The sequence below is a fragment of the Leiobunum rupestre genome, chromosome 1, assembly GCF_980474605.1.
Source record: "Leiobunum rupestre chromosome 1, qqLeiRupe1.1.hap1, whole genome shotgun sequence".
Lineage (NCBI taxonomy): Eukaryota > Metazoa > Arthropoda > Arachnida > Opiliones > Sclerosomatidae > Leiobunum > Leiobunum rupestre.
The window spans coordinates 73,548,678-73,571,040 of NC_143384.1; the positions used below are offsets into that span (position 1 = coordinate 73,548,678).

At 37.4% G+C, this 22,363-nt stretch overlaps 1 protein-coding gene across 3 annotated transcripts in view; it reads right to left on the reverse strand.

The window, feature by feature from the left end:
• Nucleotides 1-22,363, reverse strand: part of LOC149966352 (uncharacterized) — a 35,941-nt gene that overhangs the window by 9,763 nt on the left and 3,815 nt on the right. For all 3 annotated transcript variants that reach the window (XM_090153262.1, XM_090153254.1, XM_090153246.1), the window contains one exon: nucleotides 90-334. In XM_090153262.1, the coding sequence (XP_090009388.1) occupies nucleotides 90-219 (130 nt within the window). In that variant the 5' untranslated portion in view covers nucleotides 220-334. The remainder of the gene's footprint in view (nucleotides 1-89; nucleotides 335-22,363) is intronic.

Genomic DNA, 22,363 nt, shown 5'->3' on the forward strand with positions numbered 1-22,363 from the left:
GAACGTGGCTTAAGTGGCCCTTACTTTACGTGACGGAGACCATCGTGTGGGTCATTAAATTCGTGATTGGGGTCAGCGGGGTCGCTTACCGTTGATGTTGGCTTTGGCGTGATGGGAGAGCAGGACGACGAAACAGGCCAGAGCCGTGGTGGTCAAGCAGACGGACGATGTTCTCCAGCCACCGCCGCTCAGTTGACCAGTGCCGCTGTTCATTTTCATCGCTGTCGTCTTTGGCGTTTAAGGGGGTTTTGAACGTTGTTGATGGTGTTTGGTGATGGCAATTCACGGCGGTTAAGTGGTCAAACGGCGAAGGGACTTGTTTGGGCTCTTGGATCTGTAACGGGAGAACCAGACAAAGATATTATTTAAACTTTCACTGTTCTATCAGGAAGAAGAGTACTAAAAAAGATTATACAGGATCATGGACAGTAAATTAAGAGGACAGGACGGTTTTCGATAGCCTTCCACAGTGCATTTTATTTCTCCCCGCGTATCAATCAGCTCGAGAGACTCCGAGGGAGTCTTGCAAGGTCGTTTGTACCACGTGATCTTAAAATTTCAAAATGACAATCTAACGCGGTTGATATTGTTACGTAATTTTTGCGCTTTATATTTGAGTAATTTTTAATTTTGGTTTTTTAATTCAATAAAAACTATCAACTGATATTTAGTATATCACATTTAATCTATAAAAACGTGAAAAAAATACCGTTTGGCGTAAAAATGTACTTCGTGTTTATCGTTTTTCGAACAGTATCGTCCACTCTTAGCGATACTTGTTTTTTTTTCAAATAACCTTGGCCGACTCCCTTAGTGTGATTGGTTTACGGGGGCTAAAAACCAGGCTTTTTACCGATCCTCTAAAATCTTCTATCCATGACAGGATGTTTCAAAAGGTGATGCAAAAATTTGAAGGAGTTGTAGGGGTGAGTTGAGAAGTATGCCTGTTTTTTCCCCATTTTCCTACGATAAGTTAAAAGAGCGGCAGAGAGCTTCAAAATGTGGCCTAATAGCCCCTGTAAGTAGGCTGCAAAACCAAGCAGCAGGGAAACGCGAACATTAAGGTTTGGACTCGTGTGATAGGTAAAAAAGGACAAATCGAAGTAACCAGCGCGTAAAAAAGTAAACTTAAACTGTATCTAAAGTCATTGCTGCTTGGTTTTGCGCTCGTTGCAGCCTACTTCCAGGGGCTAGTAGGCCACACTTTGAAGCTCTCTGGCGCTCTTTTAACTTATCGTAGGAAAATGGGGGAAAAACAGGCATACTTCTCAACTCACCCCCTACAACTCCTTCAAATTTTTGCATCACCTTTTGAAACATCCTGTATAGACCTCGTAAAACTTGTAGAGGTTAACGGGACCGTAATAGTGAGTGTAGGGAGCTGTTGGCTCGCGTGGCATGAAGGGCTTGCCATCACCATGGACTAATTAATTAGTCCATGCCATCACCCTCCTACGCATTGTAACCCGGCCATCTGAATTAATGGCTTTAAAAGTCGCTGGATGACTTAGGCCTAAGATGGTGCCTTCGGTAATAGCCTAGCTGATTATTATTATTATTATTATTAATTTTATCGTACCCTAGATTCAATTTCAGAGTTTTAAGATTGACGGTTTTGTAACCAAGCGATTAGGGGAACCGGTTTTCTATCTGGGTTCTTATGTTCGTTGAAAGCTTACATTTAGGCGTTTTTAGGCCAAACTTTAACGCTCTCTAGCGCTTTTCCTATTCGTCGCAGAGGATCGCGACAAAGACAGTCAAACTTCTTTACACAACCCCACCCACTTCCGGCACGTGATCTCCCTCCATCGGTTGCTGTAGTGGGATATTTATAGTTGGTTACTATGGTAATTATTGAGCTATTGTTTTCAGAGTATCGGCTGGAAGTGGGTAAACTCTATTGGAACTCTTACGAACTCCTAAGAACTCTCCAGAACTCACCAATGAACTCTCTGGAACTCACCCTTGAACACTCAAAAACTCTCGAGAACTCTGCAGAGTTCGAACTCCCGGTGTACACAAAAATCATAAGTGTCTTACCCCTCGATTTTATAGAAAGTAAACTTTTGACCCTCGAGCTTGGGATGGTACAAGTTTCATTTTAATGACCTAGATCCTACTCTACTCTATATTTTGAAATAGTTTCTTTAATTTAAAAAAAGTAGTATATTAGCTCTAACGAAATAATTGCAAACTGCCGAAAAGTAAACGGATCGGCACCAGAGCAAATATCGGCGGCGCTAGTCTCTACTTTTAGGTATAAATGTTTAATACGTCTACAGAACTAATATTTCTTTCATGAAAACGACATATATCAAATTAAAATTTTATTTGATGAAATATATTAGTTGTTTACAATGTTTGAGATATGACCAAGTCTTAAAAGACTTTTAGGCCTGGACACTGGCAGTGTCCATTTAATTTTAGTTAAATTAATTACAGTGTTTAAAGGGCCAGATTTCTCAGATTAGTTTTTTTAATATTTTTTTAATATATGCAATAGGGTTATGGCAGAATTATGTTTGCTAAAAACGTAATGTCTTGAAGTATATTAATAACATATGGTTTTTTAAAAAATTAATACTGTTTAATTATTTATTGTTAACAAGATTTAATTCCACCACACACTCTAAAAGTAAGCTCCTACCCCCTAAAACCAACTCAAATCAGCCAGGTATCTAATTAGTTCCCTAAAAATGACGTTTTCCGACGCCATTGAAGCACACGCCGGTGACTAATTGTTTCCTCCCCTCCCCTCCAGCTGGAGGAAAATTATTATTATTCTTGGTGTTACAATGAACACCCTTTGGTATTTGGTGTTTGGTTTCTAACGTAGCGATTTCATTTAACGTCAAATGACACAGTGTCAGAATTTATAGCCCGGTGCACCTAGTAACAGAGACCATACCACCGGAGGCCTATCATCATAGTGCCCTACGCCAACGTCCCCCTAGCCCGGACAGGTGACAAATCCAGCATGGGTAGTAGTACCCTACTACTGATGGTCGCACCTTTGACGCGAGCCACTCAACCCAGCAGAAGGTGCAGCAATGGGTGGACCAATCCCCACTTCGCACACAGCAGTGGGATTAAGAATGGATGCTGTAGCAACTCCAGCCGACACCCTACTTACGTAGGTAAGGAGCCAAACCCTTTGGAGAGAGCTCCTAAAGGGGAACGACGAGCACACAGCAGCCCAAGTAACCCGGCGCAGCTGGCACCGGAGATCCCGGTCGGGCTCCAAGAGGCCGGGAAACAGGATCGCCGTGCCCTCATACGGAGGCCCCCTACCCCACAGCAGGCTACCCAATCCGCCGAAGCGGCCAATTTGCACGGACCCTCTCCGTTAGCCTGAGCCGAAGCTCAGTATCCAGCCCAAACCTGACCGGAGGTGGAGATAGGACCATTTGATCAGAGCTAACATCTCCCAGTGCGCCACCGCCCTTACGGATTACAAGAGCCGGACCCCGACTCCCCGGTAAAGCCACCAGTTATTGCACACTCTAACCCATTTAGGGCCACGTCAAATGACCCAATCATTTTCTAGTAGATGACGACAGTTAAGTTTTCAACCAAATTTATACGTTACATTTTGCGTTTAGGTCTTAATTATAACATGCGCCATCTAGATACGGGTTCAGTAGTTTGATTGTTCAAGGTATGACACTTAAGGCTGGTTTTCACTAGGGCAAAAACTCCACAGCTGTGAGCGTCAACGTAATTTCGGGTCAACGTTCACAGTCGTGGCGTTTTTACCTTAGCGAAGACCCATACTGCCGCTTGTAAGTTGTAAGAACCTTGCCTTTACTAGTTTTTGACAGCGCTTGACTAGTAGGAGATAATTTTGATTTTACTTGGTCACTCAATAAGAGACATACTTGTGGAAGAATATTTGCGACTTATACCAACTCTGATGTGGGGTTATACTCTCGTTTCTGCGGATTCTTTGCTTCCATGACAAGAAAAGTGACGGCAGAAAAATGTTGCGTTAAATATATTTTATCCTCCGAAAATGGAAGTGTCAACACAGCTCGCCACGAAACGCCCAACACTTTTGGTCATATTTGTTCGGAGAAATTTCAAAGACGGCTGCGGATTGCAGAGCGGAATTTGAGGTTTGGGGAGCCGCAGATTCGTCTTGTAAATGAAAGCCAATCTTCGTTGTTTATCTTGGGCGCTTCTTGTGGCGGAGGAACTTCAAGTTTATCGTATATTGTCCTACACGAGTTTGTTCAACCATAGACCAGGGTTGGACATAAGGATATTTTTTTTAGTAGTCAGCCTCCTTCCTTAATTTATTTTAGTAGTCACTGACTAGTGGGGGTAAAAATGGTATAAAAACAAGAAGGACAGCCAACATTTTGCTTTACCCGTCAGAATTCAAATAGAAGTTCATTATCACTTGAGTTACGTGACTTTGGACGATCAATTTTTTTCAAAATAAAATGGGATTGATGAATGATGAATTTGTGATACGCCATATTCGCCATTATTTATGAATATTTAGGTAAAGATTTTTAATAATTTTAGTTGTCAGAGCATTTATTTTAGTAGTCAAATGCCGTGACTAGTGCCTTATGTCCATCCTGCCATAGACACTTTCGTGTGTGATTTGGGATAATTTCTAGTTTTGCTCGTAGTCCAACTCACTCTTTAATATTAAGCTAATCCCCCCTAATCAAATCAAAACAGCCTCTAGATCGTGATTCATCTTATCACCGTTCTCAGGAATCCATACTTCTACTTGGAATGCTTATCGCGGCTGATTTTCGTTTCGATGTGGCTGACGGCATTTTTGACGTCACTATGTTAACTTAACAAACAACAACGTGAGAGGGGAGCGCGCGCAGAGGGGATTTTTTCTCTCGTAGGCGGGGCCAAAACCGTCAGAGGGATCTTACCATACGCGATGCGGCAGGATAATCATTCCAAGTAGAGGTATGGATTCCTGCCGTTCTATCCCAGCTTGTGGCACTGGGTGAAAACTCGGAACAACTCCTTCCGCGTTGAGTTTGCAAGTTTTATCCCCACTGGTTTAAGGGGTTTCCCTTCCCATAAAAACTTGTAGAGGTTAACGGTAATAGTGAGTGTAGGGAGCGGTTGGCTCGCGTGGCATGAAGGGCTTGCCACCACCCTCCTACGCATTGTAACCCGGCCACCTGAATTAATGGCTTTAAAAGTCGCTTGATGACTTGTTAGTCCTAAGGTGGTGTCTTGGGTGATTAGCCTAGCTGATAATTATTTTATGGTCAATGAATTTCACATTTAGTTCATTATCCCTTTAAGTATAAATAAATTCTTGGTTTAGCCATATTTTAATTGGGTGGACTTTAACCCATTTATTTAAAATGGATAAAAATATTTACTATATACGGTCATCGAGGGGCATTTTCATTTACTTTTTTTTTCGTTTTATGCTCATAAATGAACTCATAAGTAACATAATAAACATAAGGGCACGACACTGTCTACAGTTTTAATGCTCATTTTTCTCGCTAAACTCTGACTTGGACTCACAACCGGACTGAGTAGTATATTATCGTTCTTGGTAGTAGTTTATTTGGCCTTAGGTATATTTAGACACTAGAGGGCTCTGTGTTGAACGTTATTTCCGAAAACGAGTTCGGTGATAATTTTTGCTAATTTTCATACCTATCGTTATTATGTTACTTATGCTATGGTACTTGTACTAATTAATATTGAAACTTTGAACTAAATAATACTGAAACCTTGACCTAATTAATATTGAAACTTTGGACTAATTAATAGTGAAACATTGGACTTATTAATACTGAAATCTTTGACAAATTATTACTGAGATTTTTGACTAATTATTACTGAAATCTTGGAATAATTATTACTCAGATCTTGGACTAATTATTACTGAAACCTTGGACTAATTATTACTGAGATCTTGGACTAATTATTACTGAAACCTTGGACTAAATATTACTGAAATTTTGGACTAATTATTACTGAGATCTTGAACTAATTATTACTGAGATCTTGAACTAATTATTACTGAGATCTTGAACTAATTATTACTGAGTTCTTGGACTAATTATTACTGAGATCTTGAACTAATTATTACTGAGTTCTTGGACTAATTTTTACTGAGATCTTGAACTAATTATTACTGAGTTCTTGGACTAATTTTTACTGAGATCTTGAACTAATTATTACTGAGTTCTTGGACTAATTATTACTGAGATCTTGAACTAATTATTACTGAGTTCTTGGACTAATTATTACTGAGATCTTGAACTAATTATTACTGAGTTCTTGGACTTATGAATTCTAAAACCTTGAACTAATTAATACAATGACGTCTTGGATCCTCTGGCGGTAGAATATCATATTAGCATTAATCTGAAACAAACTTCTATTTTTATCGGAATCTTTCTACTACTTTCTACTTTCTATTTCATTTTAATTCCGAAAATACCACTCTAATGTGATTCGTGGTCGGAAGCACTCTGCCATCTTTCGGTGTACAGTATCAGTCGCTTATCTTGAACGGTAGAAACTCGAAACTTGATCCAAAAGTCATTTTAAAAGCGAAAATCCCCTTCTACGAGATCTAAAAGACATCAGTTATATAGATAACATCTTGTCGAAGCAATCAGTTACTGGTAAATGACCATCGACTTCCGCTCGAGAGCCACAGGCGTAAGTGGCGTTCGGCAACAACAAAAAAATGTGATCTTGAAGGGGAGAGGGCTAAAAAGATTCTTATCTTCTGTTTGTTATTTTTGAAAGGTGATCTTTGGGGTCTTTGTTATTTCTGGTTTAATTGGAGTACGCATTCTGACGGATCTCGTTTACTCGGTTGTCATCTAAAGCGGGTTTAGAGAGAGCCGTTATTTTAAGAAATAGCTATACAATTTCAGTGGGAAAATTGGTAGATATGTTTGTCGTAAGGGCCCGGGCCCTGGGAAAACAATAATCTGGGCCCCAGAGAGCCGTTATTTTACGAAATAGCTATACATTTTCAGTGGGAAAATTGGTCATATGTTTGTCGTAAGGGCCCGGGTCCTGGGAAAACAATAATCTGGGCCCCAGAGAGCCGTTATTTTAGGAAATAGCTATACATTTTCAGTGGCAAAATTGGTAGATATGTTTGTCGTAAGGGCCCGGGCCCTGGGAAAACAATAATCTGGGCCCCAGAGAGCCGTTATTTTAAGAAATAGCTATACAATTTCAGTGGGAAAATTGGTAGATATGTTTGTCGTAAGGGCCCGGGCCCTGGGAAAACAATAATCTGCGCCAGAGAGAGCCGTTATTATTGGATGCAGCTTTAAGTTTTCGGAGGGAAACTTAGAAGAAGGATTTAAACTCGGGGGCCCGGGAAAATAATCATTCCGGGTCCAGACTATAGGAAACTAAAAAAGGGAAATTGGGAGAAGGTATTAAACCTGGATAAACAGGCTTTACGGGCCCGGGCCCCGGGAGAACAATAAATCCGTGCCCCAAGAGAAGCGTTATTATTGGAAATAGCTACAAGTTTTTTAGAGGGGAAACTTGTAATAAGAATTTAAACTCGGGACCCAGGCTGCACGGGCCTTTGTAGCGACTTCCCCCCTTGTACCCCTCTCTTTCCCAGAGGCCCACACGGTGAAATTCGCCTGTGAGCAATCTGCAGCTGGGAATATCGAATCGAAACTAATTTGGCAAACCAATGTTAGTTTAACAATAACTCGCCAGCGATCGAATGTTAGCTTAGCGCGGCTCATGCGATCAAATGTTTAGATTCTCGTTTACCGTATCGGAAGGTTAGCCTCTTTCGAACTAATTAGTGTCGCGCCTTTGGCTAGTGGTCGTCATCTCAACGACTCGCCTTCGTGACTATTAATTCGCTGTAACTGGTTCGCAATTTTTTTGATTTACGTAACAGATGCCAGCGCACTCTACCGAACGGAGAATGGAAATCATACGTTAATCTACAGGGAATACTAAACGCTGGCTGTAGCGGAGAACAGTATCTGGTGGAGTTGTTGATTCACTGGAAATGGCCACAATCCCATATTTTCAGCCAGAAACCTTTAGAATCTACGTTTATTAAAATTAATTTGATTTAAGTATAATTTTTGATTAGGCACGGACCCATATTACCTTTTAATTAAATAGTTAATTTTACTAATTTTTATTGTAAATAAATGTTTAAATCCATTAATCTTAAAAAAAAACAGTGGCACCGTGAGAATGGTTTGGTAAGGTAGGCTAGGCTAAGAAAGAAATGGAACCCCTTTAATTTCTTTTTGGGCCCCATAGAAGGATTTCGGGGCCCTTTTTATTTTCGGGCCTCATAGAAAGATTTTGGGGCCCTTTATATTTTTGAGCCTCATAGAAAGATTTTGGGCCCCTTTTTATTTTTGGGCCCCTTAGAAGGATTTCGGGGCGTATTTTACTTTTGAACCCCATAGAAAGATTTTTGGGGAACATAGAAGGATTTCGGGGCCCTTTTAATTTTTGGACCCCATAGCAGGATTTCGGGGCCCTTTTTATTTTTGGGCCCCATAGCGGGACTTTAGGCCTTTTTTATTTTCAAAGAAAAGATCCATCCCCAGGGTCCTTCAAAGCTCAAAGCATTTCTTGTTAGTACGTCTTGTAGGTACCGTTTATTATTGCCACCCCAAAAGTTTAACTTACAGTTGTTAGAGCAGCTTATTCGAGTAATCGAGTACCCGACTATGCAATTTGTTGCTACTCGATAATCGACAAGTATTTTCCAATTACTTATTCGACGTCGAGTTCGAGTACTCGACCTCAAAAAATGCCGAGTAATCGATGATTACTCGCACAGCTCTATCAAGAAGATATTTTACAAATTTTCCGTTAATAATAATCAGCTAGGCTAATACCCAAGGTACCACCTTAGGCCTAAGGTATCAAGCGACTTTTAAAGCCATTAATTCAGGTGGCCGGGTTACAATGCGTAGGAGGGTGGTGGCAAGCCCTTCACGCCCAGGCGAGCCAACATCTACCTACACTAACTATTACCATTAACCTCAACAAGTATTTATGGAAGGGGAAAATGAAGAGCTTGGGGGAAAACCCCATAAACTAGTTGGGAGAGAACTTGCGGAAGGAGCTGTTCCGAGTTTTCACCCAGTGCCACAAGTTGGAACCAAACCCGGCTCCTCTTGCTGCGAGGCGAAAGTGCTAACCACTCCGCCACCCCACATTTAGTTAAAGGTAGGTAACTGCCTCCAAAGATCGTCTAAACCATGTATGTATTTATTTATATTTGGGGAAAAAGACTAGGTTTATGGAAGCAATAGAGAAGCTTACTGATAGAGCGTGGGTTGTATTGGAAGCGCGCAGGGTCATTTTTCCTAAGTATAAATACGTACTCCGTTGCCTAAACTCAGTACGTTAGCTATTGTAAGTAAATCACGGATGCGCGTTCTCAGATTTCTACGATAAAATATTTCATTTTTGCACGAGCAGCGAGCCTTAAATCGCTTACATTTTAAATAGCACCCAGTGATATAGGGTCATTCCAACTTTTAATGGCATTATTAACCATGGAAATATTCCATCCAGCAAATAGGCTATTACCGATAAGCTCTCTCGCTGTAAGAAAGATTGAGATGGCGGTCTTGGCTCGAAGGCGGGGCGTTACGGAGGGGGAACGTCTAAATTCGGTACGGCAACCACCGCTTTACAGCTATTCGAATGTTAATAGAGAGGATCAGTGACCACTTTACGAACGGGAACATCTATATGTTTCACTGAAGTTTTGTCGACCTAACTTGGCAGCACTGTTGAAGTCTTCCGAAGTTCCGATTGAGACGTCGGCGGGGGTTTGCTGAAACTCGTGTAACACGCGAGAGAACGCGGCCGTGTCTAATTCGCGGGGACTTCTGTTTGTTTTGGAATTTAAGCGGATCCCAGTTTCTATGGCCAGTGTCAGTGAAGTGAGGACTCTTAGTGGGGGGATTATTGACCTTTGAACTTCGCTCGCGCGCGATAAACCCACGTGTTATCGGCCTTTATGTTGTTGTTTCGGTTTTAAAGTCCCCGTTTAGGATACTTCCAAGATCGTAAGTAACTTAATTAAGTATAAGTTTATCGGAGTTGGTAATTAGTTAGGTGAAGAAGAATTGTTTGCCATCTGGTGGCAGAAACTTTAAATTCTTGATCCAACATAAATATGGAAGTTCATACACGCGCTAGGATTTTTTCCATACACCCGGTATTTTTGGAATAATAGGCACGTCGATAAAATCCATTCAGAGATTCACTAAGAAGTATTAATACATAGAGACTGGACGAGCAAGCTACATTTTATATGGTCCTTGTAAAAGGCCAAAAAAAGCGACGATGGTAAACGTTGACAGGTAAAACTCGCGTTATGCCTAACCACGGCCAACTTAGATATACTCGCGTACTCGCACATAGAGGCCAGCTAGCTTTATTTAGCGCCCATGTTAACGAGCGTATAAAAAATTTACGATTTACCTCGCTTATCGCCGCTTGGAGCACTAGTAAGAGGGAATGCCTCTCCAATGGTATTCTATGGGGAAATATTTTTTAAAGTGGCTTACCTATTAAATAACTTTTTGTAATTTTCGCGTTGTTTTCCGAAGCTGAATTTTAAATATAATTAAAAGTGAGTTTCAAAGATTATTTTAAAACCAATTTCATAATATTAGACCGGTTTGTTCACTCACAATCTTTTTCTAAAATCGGTACAAATTTTAAGGCGGAGAAATTCACCAGAAGAGAGTTAAGCCTTGTAAGGGGAGTCAAAAAATCCATGAATGTCGTCAACTTGCAGAAATCTTGGATTAATAATAACATATTATTATGAATCCAAGGCTATTCCGAACTGGAATTAAAAAACACTTCTGTAAGTGTTGAAGTTGTTAATTTAAACTTGTATAAATTTGTTTTAATAAGTCCCTTTGGTTTTCAGTTTTACAGTTTCAAATATCGCATCATTATTCGCGCTAAAATACAGATATTAGGCTTAACTCTCTTCTGGTGAATTTCTCCGCCTTAAAATTTGTACCGATTTTAGAAAAAGATTGTGAGTGAACAAACCGGTCTAAAATTATGAAATTGGTTTTAAAATAATCTTTGAAAATCACTTTTAATTATATTTAAAATTCAGCTTCGGAAAACAACGCGAAAATTACAAAAAGTTATTTAATAGGTAAGCCACTTTAAAAAATATTTCCCCATAGAATAGCATTGGAGAGGCATTCCCTCTTACTAGCGCTCCAAGCGGCGATAAGCGAGGTAAATCGTAAATTTTTTATACGCTAGTTAACATGGGCGCTAAATAAAGCTAGCTGGCCTCTATGTGCGAGTACGCGAGTATATCTAAGTTGGCCGTGGCCTAACGTATAATTTTTGCGTCGAAGAGGAAAAAATTGACTTAGACCTAACCGAAGTATTTTGCGTCAAAGAGGAAAAACTTACTTAGCCCTACGGATAATTTTTGCGTCGAAGAGGAAAAAATTACTTAAACCTAACCGAGGTATTTTGTGTCAAAGAGGAACAATTTACTTAGGCCTAACGGATAATTTTTGCGTCGAAGACGAAAAATTTACTTAGACCTAACAGAAGTATTTTGCGTCAAAGAGGAAAAACGTACTTAGGCCTAACGAATAATTTTTGCGTTGAAGAGGAAAAATTGACTTAGACACGGTCAACTTTGACACTCGTGAAATAGCGGCCAACCCATTCACCGATATTCCACGAAGAAGGATTTTCCCACTATAAACTATTGGCGTTCAGTGCCATCCTCAGTTTTATATTGGCTTCAATGCAAAAACTATTCTAAAAATAATTTTCCGCTAGGGGCGCTCGACGCCGAGAGATATTTTTGTTCAAGGGTTAACCATTGAGTTGGGAATATTAATCTAGAGATCCGATCCAATCTGCTCCCCGCGAAACAAGTTTTTGAAAATTACGAATGTGCTGTGACCCGTGGCGCCATCCATTATTTTTGAACAAAATATCTTTTTGCCAGAAAACGCGTCTTATTTAAACGAACCATTGAGAGATAGACGGCCCCACGGGTAGAATGATAATGTTTTCTCGTCATTTGGGAGCAGACGGCAATATTCTTATTTTTTAAAAACTTGTTTCGCGAAATACTGAAATCCGACGTTTTGAATGGACCTCTAGATTAATATTTCCAACTCAATGGGGTTAATATAGAAACTTCAACGAACGGGCTGGCCACCGTGCTTAGGCCTAACGGATAATTTTTGCGTCGAGGAGGAAACAAATTGGTTTAGGCCTAACCGAAATATTTTGAGTCGACGCTAGCCATTTTGAAAATTTAAAATTAATGAAGATTTTTGATTTATTTAAAGGAAACACGAACGAAGCTGACTTGGTGTGGCTCCAGTATGGATTGCAGTTGCATCTTTGGCTAACAAGGCGAAGCTGGTAACCGACCAACCAGAAATGGTCACGTAGAGGATGAAGTATCAGACCGGGACGTTTCGGTCCCCCCTTAAATACTAACCCTGGGCTCCATGTCCCTATCGTTAATTAGTCCAAGGTGAGTTCATGTCAAATAAAAATTATATTCATAAACTTGTTCAGATCAAAATTTCAAAAAAATTATAACCTTTCAAGAACTGAACATGTATTTATGATGACGATGTCGTTAATAATACCATATGTAACATAATCACTCATAAGTATGCCATAAAAGCATTTTCCTGAATGAAACCTTGTTCACGAAATATGACGTAAATTAAGTCACTTCCAACTCCGTGACGAAATACGCGTCATCAAGTTTACTGATGGGAAACGGAAGTTAGTGAGAATTCCTCGCGCGTTTTAGCTCGTGGCTCGCGATCACATGATTTCATTTCCATGGTAACCTTTTCAATAGCGCAAGGATTATAAGCATTTTTGCATTTTTGGGTCCGCTCAATGTATGTTCCGCGTGAAACAAGGTCTCATTGAATTTTTTTCAATGGAAATATTATACAGAGGCATACTTATGAGTAAATTATGTTACATATGATAATACGAAACACGTAAATTTATCTTGGTAAAAATATTTTCATTAAAAAAATGCATGACACCATTTTAGAGGGAATTTTAACTCCATTTTGGGATAATATAGTGGTCCTCTTCCAACTAAATTACGCCATCTACGAATTTAAATTCAACTTTTTAAAATAATTTCTAATATTTAAATAATCAAGCGAACCTAATCTGCTTCAAATAGTCTTTCCACCCTTTTAAACATGGAACATTTTCTTTAAAGGATTCAATTCTAAGATTGTACACCTAATTAAAGTTTCTACGCTTCACGGTACTTTATTAATAGCTAATTTTATGAGATAAAAACGAAAATCCAGACCCGGAATATAAGTTAATCGCGGTTAATGCGAAATAATTAGGAAGGGGAAAATGTCATATCTTGATTCTCTTGGGTCCCCAAATCGTTCTCACTCCGTTAAAAGGACTCAATTTCTCTTATCTGTTCCGAAAGTAGCTTTTCCGTAATACTTTTGTATAATACAAAAAAAACAACTACTCAACGTAATTTGGTGCTAGGCTTTGGAGGAACTGCATTAACAGGTTTTTGCATTTTTTTCTTACCACATTATCTCGACAATTTCCAAATGCTGCTATTCGAACTTGAGAAAACGAAATGGAATAAAACGAAATGAAATAAAAAATAAATACATAAAAAGAACGAGTGGGGATACGGTTAAGCCTTTGCACCGTTGCTACTTCTCGATCTTTGGCGGTAATTTCTATTCCAAAAGCGCGCTTTCGCTTTTTGACGCGTCGTGTATAATTTCTAGAGCCTTTTTTGTTTGTTCTATTCTGGCGTTCGCGAAAAGAAATGATAGAAAAACTTTTAGTTTTAGTTCTTATCCCTAGATGGCGTTAATGTTACTGGCAAAGATTTTTTCCCATTCTGCTCCCTCCCTCCTTGGAGAATTTTGCTATTTAACTTGTTGCCCCAACTTTTAATTTATTCGTAGACTTATCGTACATTTTCGTAACGAATTTATATGGAAGGATTGGTGCGGTTTTGCATACGAATATTTTTTTTTAATGTAGGTTTATTCTTTTGTAATTTTTCAAATGTAATATTTCGTTTACTTTATATCAGAAGTGTATGGAACAATCTTAAGGGAGTAGTCAACATGCTCGCGAGTGGTAAACGAACAAGTTGCAAAGTTTAAACGTAAATATCTAATTGAATTTAATTCATAATTAATTAATGGTAAATTAATTCTCTCACCACTGGTTTAAGGGGTAAAAAATTGTGGACGGTAACGGTAATAGTGAGTGTAGGGAGCTGTTGGTTCACGTGGCATGAAGGGTTGGCCACCACCCTCCTACGAATTATAACCCGGCCACCTGAATTAATGGCTTTAAAAGTTGCTCGATGACTTAGGCCTAAGGTGGTGCCTTGGGTATTATTATTATTATTATTATTGTTATTATTATTATTATTATTATTAAAGTTAGTTTTAATAGAAACAGATTGAATGCTAATTTCAAATTGATTCTTTGTTAAATATAGTAATTTCAACGTAATCCATCATGGCAAAAACCACTGGCTACCATGCTAATCATATATTCCTGAATTATAAATTTGTCTATTGTACCAATTTTTTAAATATCGCAATTTCAAAGATTTACACCGGCGTGATATTTGGTCTATTTTTGGCCTACTGACGCCTGTAGAAGTGTTCTAACTGCATTACGTTGGTGATAAGGTTGAAGTGAGCTACTAGGAACTTTCTCCAATTTTAGTAACCTGTGATATTTGGTCTATTGTTGGCCTACTGACGGCTGTAGAAGTGTTCTAACTGCATTACGTTGGTGTTAAGGTTGAAGTGAGCTACTAGGAACTTTTTCCAAATTAGTTACTTTTTGCTTTTGTATAGATTTTAGCAAGCTCACTTCAATGAACTACGAGCGTTCGGAGAAAGCCTACTTTAAGGAAACGCTAGGAATACAAAGTAAGCGTATCTCGGATAGTCTTACAAATGGCCTTGTTAATCAACGGTTTTATTTAGCACTCGCCTGAATTAGCATAGAACTTTCTGTTCTCGTGTACCGCCCTTTAAAGTGGGACAATGCACTTCGCTCTTATTCAAATGCTTTCGACAACGAAGTCACCGACTATGTTTTTAAATTGGAAATTTTTGGAAAGAGTTTTCGGTTTATGTTGCTTGTTTTTGGGGTTGAGGCGGAGGCGAGTTTGAACCACGCCCAATAAGTTTATTACTTTCTAAGTTTAATTTGGCCGCTTTTGTAGCCCGTTGCTACTGGTTACAGTTTATTTTTTTGTGGTCAAATCTAAACTGTGGTTTTAAAGTATGGTGATTACGTACGACTCCAAGATAAACTAGGGAACTTGTCGGTTAAAAGGTTGCACTACTTGTCTAAGTAGTTTAAGCTGTCCTAAAATTGGAATGGATACCAATCAATTGTTATGTGCATACAAAAAGTTTGTTCTCTTACGAAAATGACTTGATCGAATGTCCAAATTTGCATCCAATTGGAATTAACAAACATCCAATTCGGTTTTGGTTCAAATACTTTTGATCAAATCGGAATAAAATTGAATTGGTTCAAATATTACACATTTTTTCGATCCAATTTTGAATCTGCAAAATTAACTATATAATTTGGGAATCAAATTTGATTCTCCATTTTCGGAATGGTTAGGAGTGTGTAAAATTAACAAGAATTTATATTTTTTAAGAAAAATCTTTAAGTACTTCCAATAATATATTTATTTAACCATATAGGAGAATAGCTATTTCCAGTTTATCTCCAAATCCACCTCACGGATATAAATTATCAATTCCCTCAGTACAGATAAATTTATTCATGGCACTATTATAATTGTTAATTTTAAACCCAAAAACGTATTCTCCAGAGTTTCAAATAATTATATTAATGTATCGGACATTTTAAATTTTAAACCTGTCGACGAGAAACCGCTCTTAGTATTTAAATAAATTACTTTTAATTGTACAACAGTGGTTAAATTATTTTTAACTAGTTTTGACTTTCAATTTTGGTTTCAAAACCGATGACGTCAGTCTTTTTGATTTCAGGGTTTAAAAACCGCCACGTTGGTAAAAATGAATCTCTTCTTGCAACAATCCTTATTAACTTGACGTACCACAAATTCAGTGCAATTCGTTGGGTTTTTAAAAAGTTACCATGGAAACAAAATCTCGTGATTGCGCAGGGGGGAGAAAACGGGGCTAATTCCCCCCTCTTATAAGCTTAAAGGAAAAGTCCAGGTTGGGTAAAACTTGGGTCTATTTGAAAGATCATGTTTAAATATACTCAAAAATATCAGTCGTAAAATTGTTTTTTTTAATGACCATAAATTAATTATTAAACAAGCGAAATTTACCGCCAAGCGAGCTGCCATTTTCTTTCGCTTTCCCTCCGCAGACCGCACGCGGAGCAACCGCGCGCGGGGAACAGAGCGTGATTAAAGTCCTAAAACGTCACCGCGAAACAAAATGGCAGCTCGCTTGGCTGGTAAATTTCACTCGTTTAAAAATTAATTTCTCGTCATTAAAAAAAGATACAATTTTACGACTGATATTTTTGAGTTTATTTAAACATGATCTTTCAAATAGACCCAAGTTTTACCCAACCTGAACTTTTCCTTTAATTCAAAATTAAATCAAAATCTCATAACAATACTAAAACAGTCGTTATGTATGGGTATGAGTATTGTCGAAATACAATTATTTGTTTTTTCGTGTGCCCAGGTTTACCGCGAATTTATCTCTTAGTATAGTCGTATTTATTTCGCCAAATTTATTTTAATTGTACAAGGCCTATGGGGAATTTCAATTCAAACATGTATTTACGATTTTTAACATGTATGCTGCTAGATAAATTATAAATGGTCATAGCTCTGTCTCGATTTGTTGAGATAAAAATGATTAATTATCAGTATTTTTATTTAAATATATTGCGACCTGTCACGTAATTAAGCTTGACAGATATTTGTCGTCATCTTGAAGTTTTTAAATATTCAACTCAAATTCTCAAAAGTACAATTGTTCAAACTTCTTGAGTGCTCTGCTTAACCTCTGTAATATTAACTTTTGAGCTTGTTTAGATTAAAGGATTAAGGATATCCTTTTCTATAGGTGTCTGTTTAAGGCAGAGATTATGGAGGGGCTTTGCAGGGCTTCCACGTTTGATACCTAAAATTTCCCTCTTACTCGCTCTTACCATAATTACATTAAATGAAAAATTACTTTTTTACCTTTTTTGACTTGGAAATTCCCATTTTTTATCCCTCACTATATTTTGGAGCTTTTAATACTAATTTATATAAATTTTCAGTTTAATTCTGAAAATAATTCCAAATATAAAGTTTTATTTGTTATAAAATTACTTACATTTGAATAATTTTTGCAAAAATATATCCTCAAAAGTCGCAAAAGGATATTTAGATCATGACTTTCATTACTATCAAAATGACAAGCATTTTAGGAACGTATTAAAAATGTTTTTTACATCTGTAGCTCATAACGTATCCCTGGGCTAAATGTGCCATTAGAGTAGACTAGAACAGGCAATGTTATCAGAAATGCTACAAAATATAATGTTAATTTTCCGGAAAATTAAAATGCGGAAAATTTTCCGCAAATCGAAAAAATTAAAAATTGAAACATAAATTACTTTTTAAAGGTTTTTAATGTTTTTAAATTTTTACCGATATAAAATGTCTAATATCAGTAAACATACTACAAAACATTAATAGTGTTGCATTGTTAATCAGTTTAAACTAGTCTAAAGGTTTAGTTTTACTTTTAGATTCGAAAAAATGAGGCGAAAATACCGCTTTATTTAAATTTTCAAACAATATATTAGACTAATCTTGGAATTAAAACTTTTTTTAATCTTTTTCAGAAAAATACGGAAATTTTTTCAGGAAAAAAGGCCTCGGTCATTTTCCGGAAACTTTTCCGACTTACAACACTAAAAAGATACGTTTCTTCCCGTTCAAAGAACAGTTTTCCCTCATTTTTTCCCGCGATAGTCGGTTTTCCCTCACGTTTCCCGTTTTCCCTCTTAAATTGAATTATTCTCTTCTAGAGTTTTGGAAGGTTGAAAAATCCCGGAAAAGGGAAAAATTCCGCGCATGTGGAAGCACTGATCCTTTAAGTGGCTTGTTTAATTTTCAAGTGAAGCAGAGTACACGAGGGTGCAATACGCTGTTTGGACCAAAGTGGAGCTAATCTTAGGCTTATTATTTCGTATTTGAAATTTCAACTACTATACTACTTGAGAATTGTCGTTTTGTAGCGTGGGCGTTTACGATAATTCTTTGACTGGTCGAAGAGAGAAGTTTATTGTAATTAGTAAATTCCTTTTTATTTTTCAGTAGCCATGACAATCGTTTGAGGTCTTCTAAATAGATTTTACGTATACAGGGTGGAAGCCTCAGCCGTGGTCCAGCCTCGGTACTTCTCCTAGTACACCAGAGTGCTGCGGGTGGAACACTTCTACAGGCGCTGGTAGGCCAAAAATAGACCAATGGGAGAATTGGAAGCCTCAGCCGTGGTCCAGCCTCGGTACTTCTTCTAGTACACCAGAGTGCTGCGGGGGGAACACTTCTATAGGCGCTGGTAGTTCAAAAATAGACCAATGGGAGAATTGGAAGCCTCAGCCGTGGTCCAGCCTCGGTACTTTTCGTAGTCTAAAAATAGACCAATGGGAGAATTAGAAGCGCATCTTCCAAATGCTTTTTCGGGCGATTGGATAAAGATGCGTTTCTAATTATTCCATTGGTCTATTTTTGGCCTACTAGTACCTGTTGAAGTGTTCCACCCGCAGCACTCTGGTGTACTAGGAGAAGTACCGAGGCTGGACCACGGCTGAGACTTCCACCCTGTATAGCTCTAGTATTTCCGTGTTTGGAGTTATACAGTTTACCTCCTATATCAAGAACAGTTAATTTATATTTCAGGCGCCTTGTTTCCCGATGTTAGTTCTCAACTCAGCCGTACGCGGCACCGGCGTCGTACGTTTCCAGAGGGGGGGGGGGGGGGGGATGGATACGTCGGTTATTAATTCGATTTGGGTGATGGAAATTTCAAATATTTAATTTGACGTATCCGATTTCTGGATTTTAAAGGTTTACGTCTACTATTTTGAAATACAACGAATTATTCATTGAATGCGCTCTAAATTATGCAAATGATACTGATAATTAATTGTCCTAACGTAGGTTTTAAATATTTAGATTAATTTACCTAATTATATACAGCGAATATAATTTCCTACGAAATATATTTTAATCCTAAATTTAAATGTGTAAGTTTCATACTCACTCTTCTCAAATGATGAACTTAACTTAAAAATATGACGTCATCTGAGAAACTGGATAATCAGATCCAGTAAATATGCGTAAATGACGGAGTGGTTGCACTTTCGCCTCGCAGCTAAAAGGAGCTGGGTTTGATCCCAGCTTGTGTCACAGCAAGTTCTCTCCCCCGCTGAGTTAAAAGGTTTTCCCCCGAGTTCTTCGGTTTTCCATTTCCGTTAAAACTTGTTAAAACATTTATTAATTAAAAACGAACGTATTTTGTAGTAGAAGAGGTAGTTTTTAAGAATTCTCAGTAATTTAATTCGTCGATTATGTGGGGAAATCTCGAGAACTTTTCGAGGAGCGGATGAACCAAAATTCAAAGTGTTTTGCGAAACTGCGCTCAACAACAAAGTTTGGCAAAAATGGTGCCCAATACGCTTTGTTGGTTTCAAACGAAAAAGACACGCAGCGCCTCTCGCGGTGAGATCACGCGTAACTTGGTTAAAAGTTTTTACCCACTTCCATTGAAATTAATGTAAAGTTGGTGATAATTTAACGTTAATTAACCTACCAAATGATATAAGAAATATTCCACTGACTATGTTTCCCGTTTATATGAACTGAAATGTAATATAAAATCGTCTTGAAAAATCGTTTATCGCTTTATAACATTCAAAAATAATATTTTTAACGCGCCATGTAGATAATCGAACAGCTACTCGTCTAGGTAAAGTTTGCGTTGTCAACGCGCGTATTAGAAAGCAAAATGAGATTCTAGGAAGTAGGTTGTAATTCGGAACGATATTAATACTTTTCGCGAATTTTGTCATCAGTGAATTATTAATATGACTTGAAAATTGAAATAAGTTTCAAGGTTTATTTAAAAGCTAGTTTCATAACTTTTCATCCTAGAGGCGCTGCGCTCGTACTCTATAGGCCTTAATTGGACCGGCTTATTAGCTACCAAAGTAGTACATATATTTTGGTAACAACGACGAGTTGTAGTTACCTTCGACGGTTGACGTCTAAATGCCTATTCAAAAGAGCCAACTTTTTTGTCCAACTTTGTGGGTGAGCATAGTTTTCGACTGGAGTTGGAAAAATGCATCGCATTTTCCTTCACGAATTCCAATAAACGTTGTCGAGATTTCGCGCCTTAAGTCCTTAACCGACGAAGCAATACTTCTTCCGCAACAAAATACGTTAATTTAGAATTAATAAAGGTGGACGAAATTATTATATTCATTTAGTTTTGTTGAATAAAAAGGATGTGTTCGTAAATATTAAATTTAAATATTTCGAAGGAAGCCTTGGCCATTAATAGAGTCGTTCTTAAGGGGAAACCACGTGAATGTTTAGTAATATTTTCCACCACCAGTCGGGGTAAGTACTCCTTCTACATCGCGCTGTTTTGTGTAAGGATCAAATAAATAGGCTCTAACCAGAGGCGAGTTATAACTCAGCCGCTTAGTAATCAAATTAAAAAATAAGAGATGGTATGTGCTGACTGTAAAATAATATAAAAATATAATATATAAGTAACGAGAATGATGGTTAAAGTGTAACTTAAAACGTGAATATTAAATATTTTTAATCGAATAATTAAGAAATGTTATCTTCAAACATATTTTAAACTTTTAACAATTTCACAAAATAAAACAAACTCAATCCATTCATTTTACGCCATTCTCATAAAAAATATGGATTTAAAATTTGACCAATTACGTGATTTTAAGTTAGTTTGTCAATTAGATTTTATTTTAAGTAATTAAAGAATTAATAAAAAATTGATCTGAAAAACATTTTATTAAAAAAACCAAAACGGCATTGAAGAACACGTTATGTAAATTTCAATATTTTGCAAAAATTTTGGTTCGGGAACTGCGTTGGTTAACTTAGTTCGAGATTACCAAGTTCCAATAATTTTTAATAAACATGCCAGATGTCTCAGTCGGAGAGACGATTAGCTTTTAAATAAAGTTTTGAGGATGGTGTTATACGTTAATTAAATGTCCATTTATTGGAAACATTTCAAAAGTATAAAAACAACGGCGGGGAAGCTATCCTGCGGGGGAACCTTACAAGTTTCAACTAATTAATTTTCAATTTTTCCCGCAAGCAGTCGACGTTTTATTTTTTGTTCGTCTGATTTAATTTCCCCGTCTTTTCGTGTTATTCTAGTGCGTTAATTAATTTCATTGCAAAACGCTGTTTCCCCAATTTTTACTAGCTTCCAATTTTTTTCCTCGACGCGTATGGCGACAGTTTCCAAATTGATCTTGAATCGTGGGCGAAGTTTGAAACATTAAGAGAAAATGGATAGATCGAATTGTTTTTATTCATTTTCATGAAATCGTAAGCGATTTTTCTACGGATCATAAAACACCGTCTAATGATAGTCGAAAATAAAGTTTTTTTGATTTTTCTTTATAATACTTGGAAAAACTTCGAATTATTTTATCGCCTTTTTCGGAGTTAAAGGACTGGCTCAGTTTACCGATCAAATGATCAGATTATAAATTTTTATAACAAATCATATATTTTGCGTTTCTGTCTTGAAGAAAATGCGTTAATTATAACGTCAAAACCACAAATCAATACAGCAAAGGCGTGGAATGCAGGGCTTGTCACCACCCTCCTACCCGGCCACCTGAACTAATGGCTTCAAAAGTCGCATGATGACTTAGGCCTAAGGTGGTGCCTTGGGTATTAGCCTAGCTGATGATTTAATCACGATTTTTTAAATAAATAAAAAATAAAGACAATTTTTGCTACAAACTAAAACTTGCTGTAATTTTAGAGAACTGTATTACTACTATTAAGTCATATTGTTTGAATTTTTTTAAAGAAAATGGCAAAACGGTTTCGAGTACTCGAATATTCGATTATTATATTACTCGATAATTCGAATATTCGATTATTATATTACTCGATAATTCGAATATTCGATTATTATATTACTCGATAATTCGAATATTCGATTATTATATTACTCAATAATTCGAATATTCGATTATTATATTACTCGATAATTCGAATATTCGATTATTATATTACTCG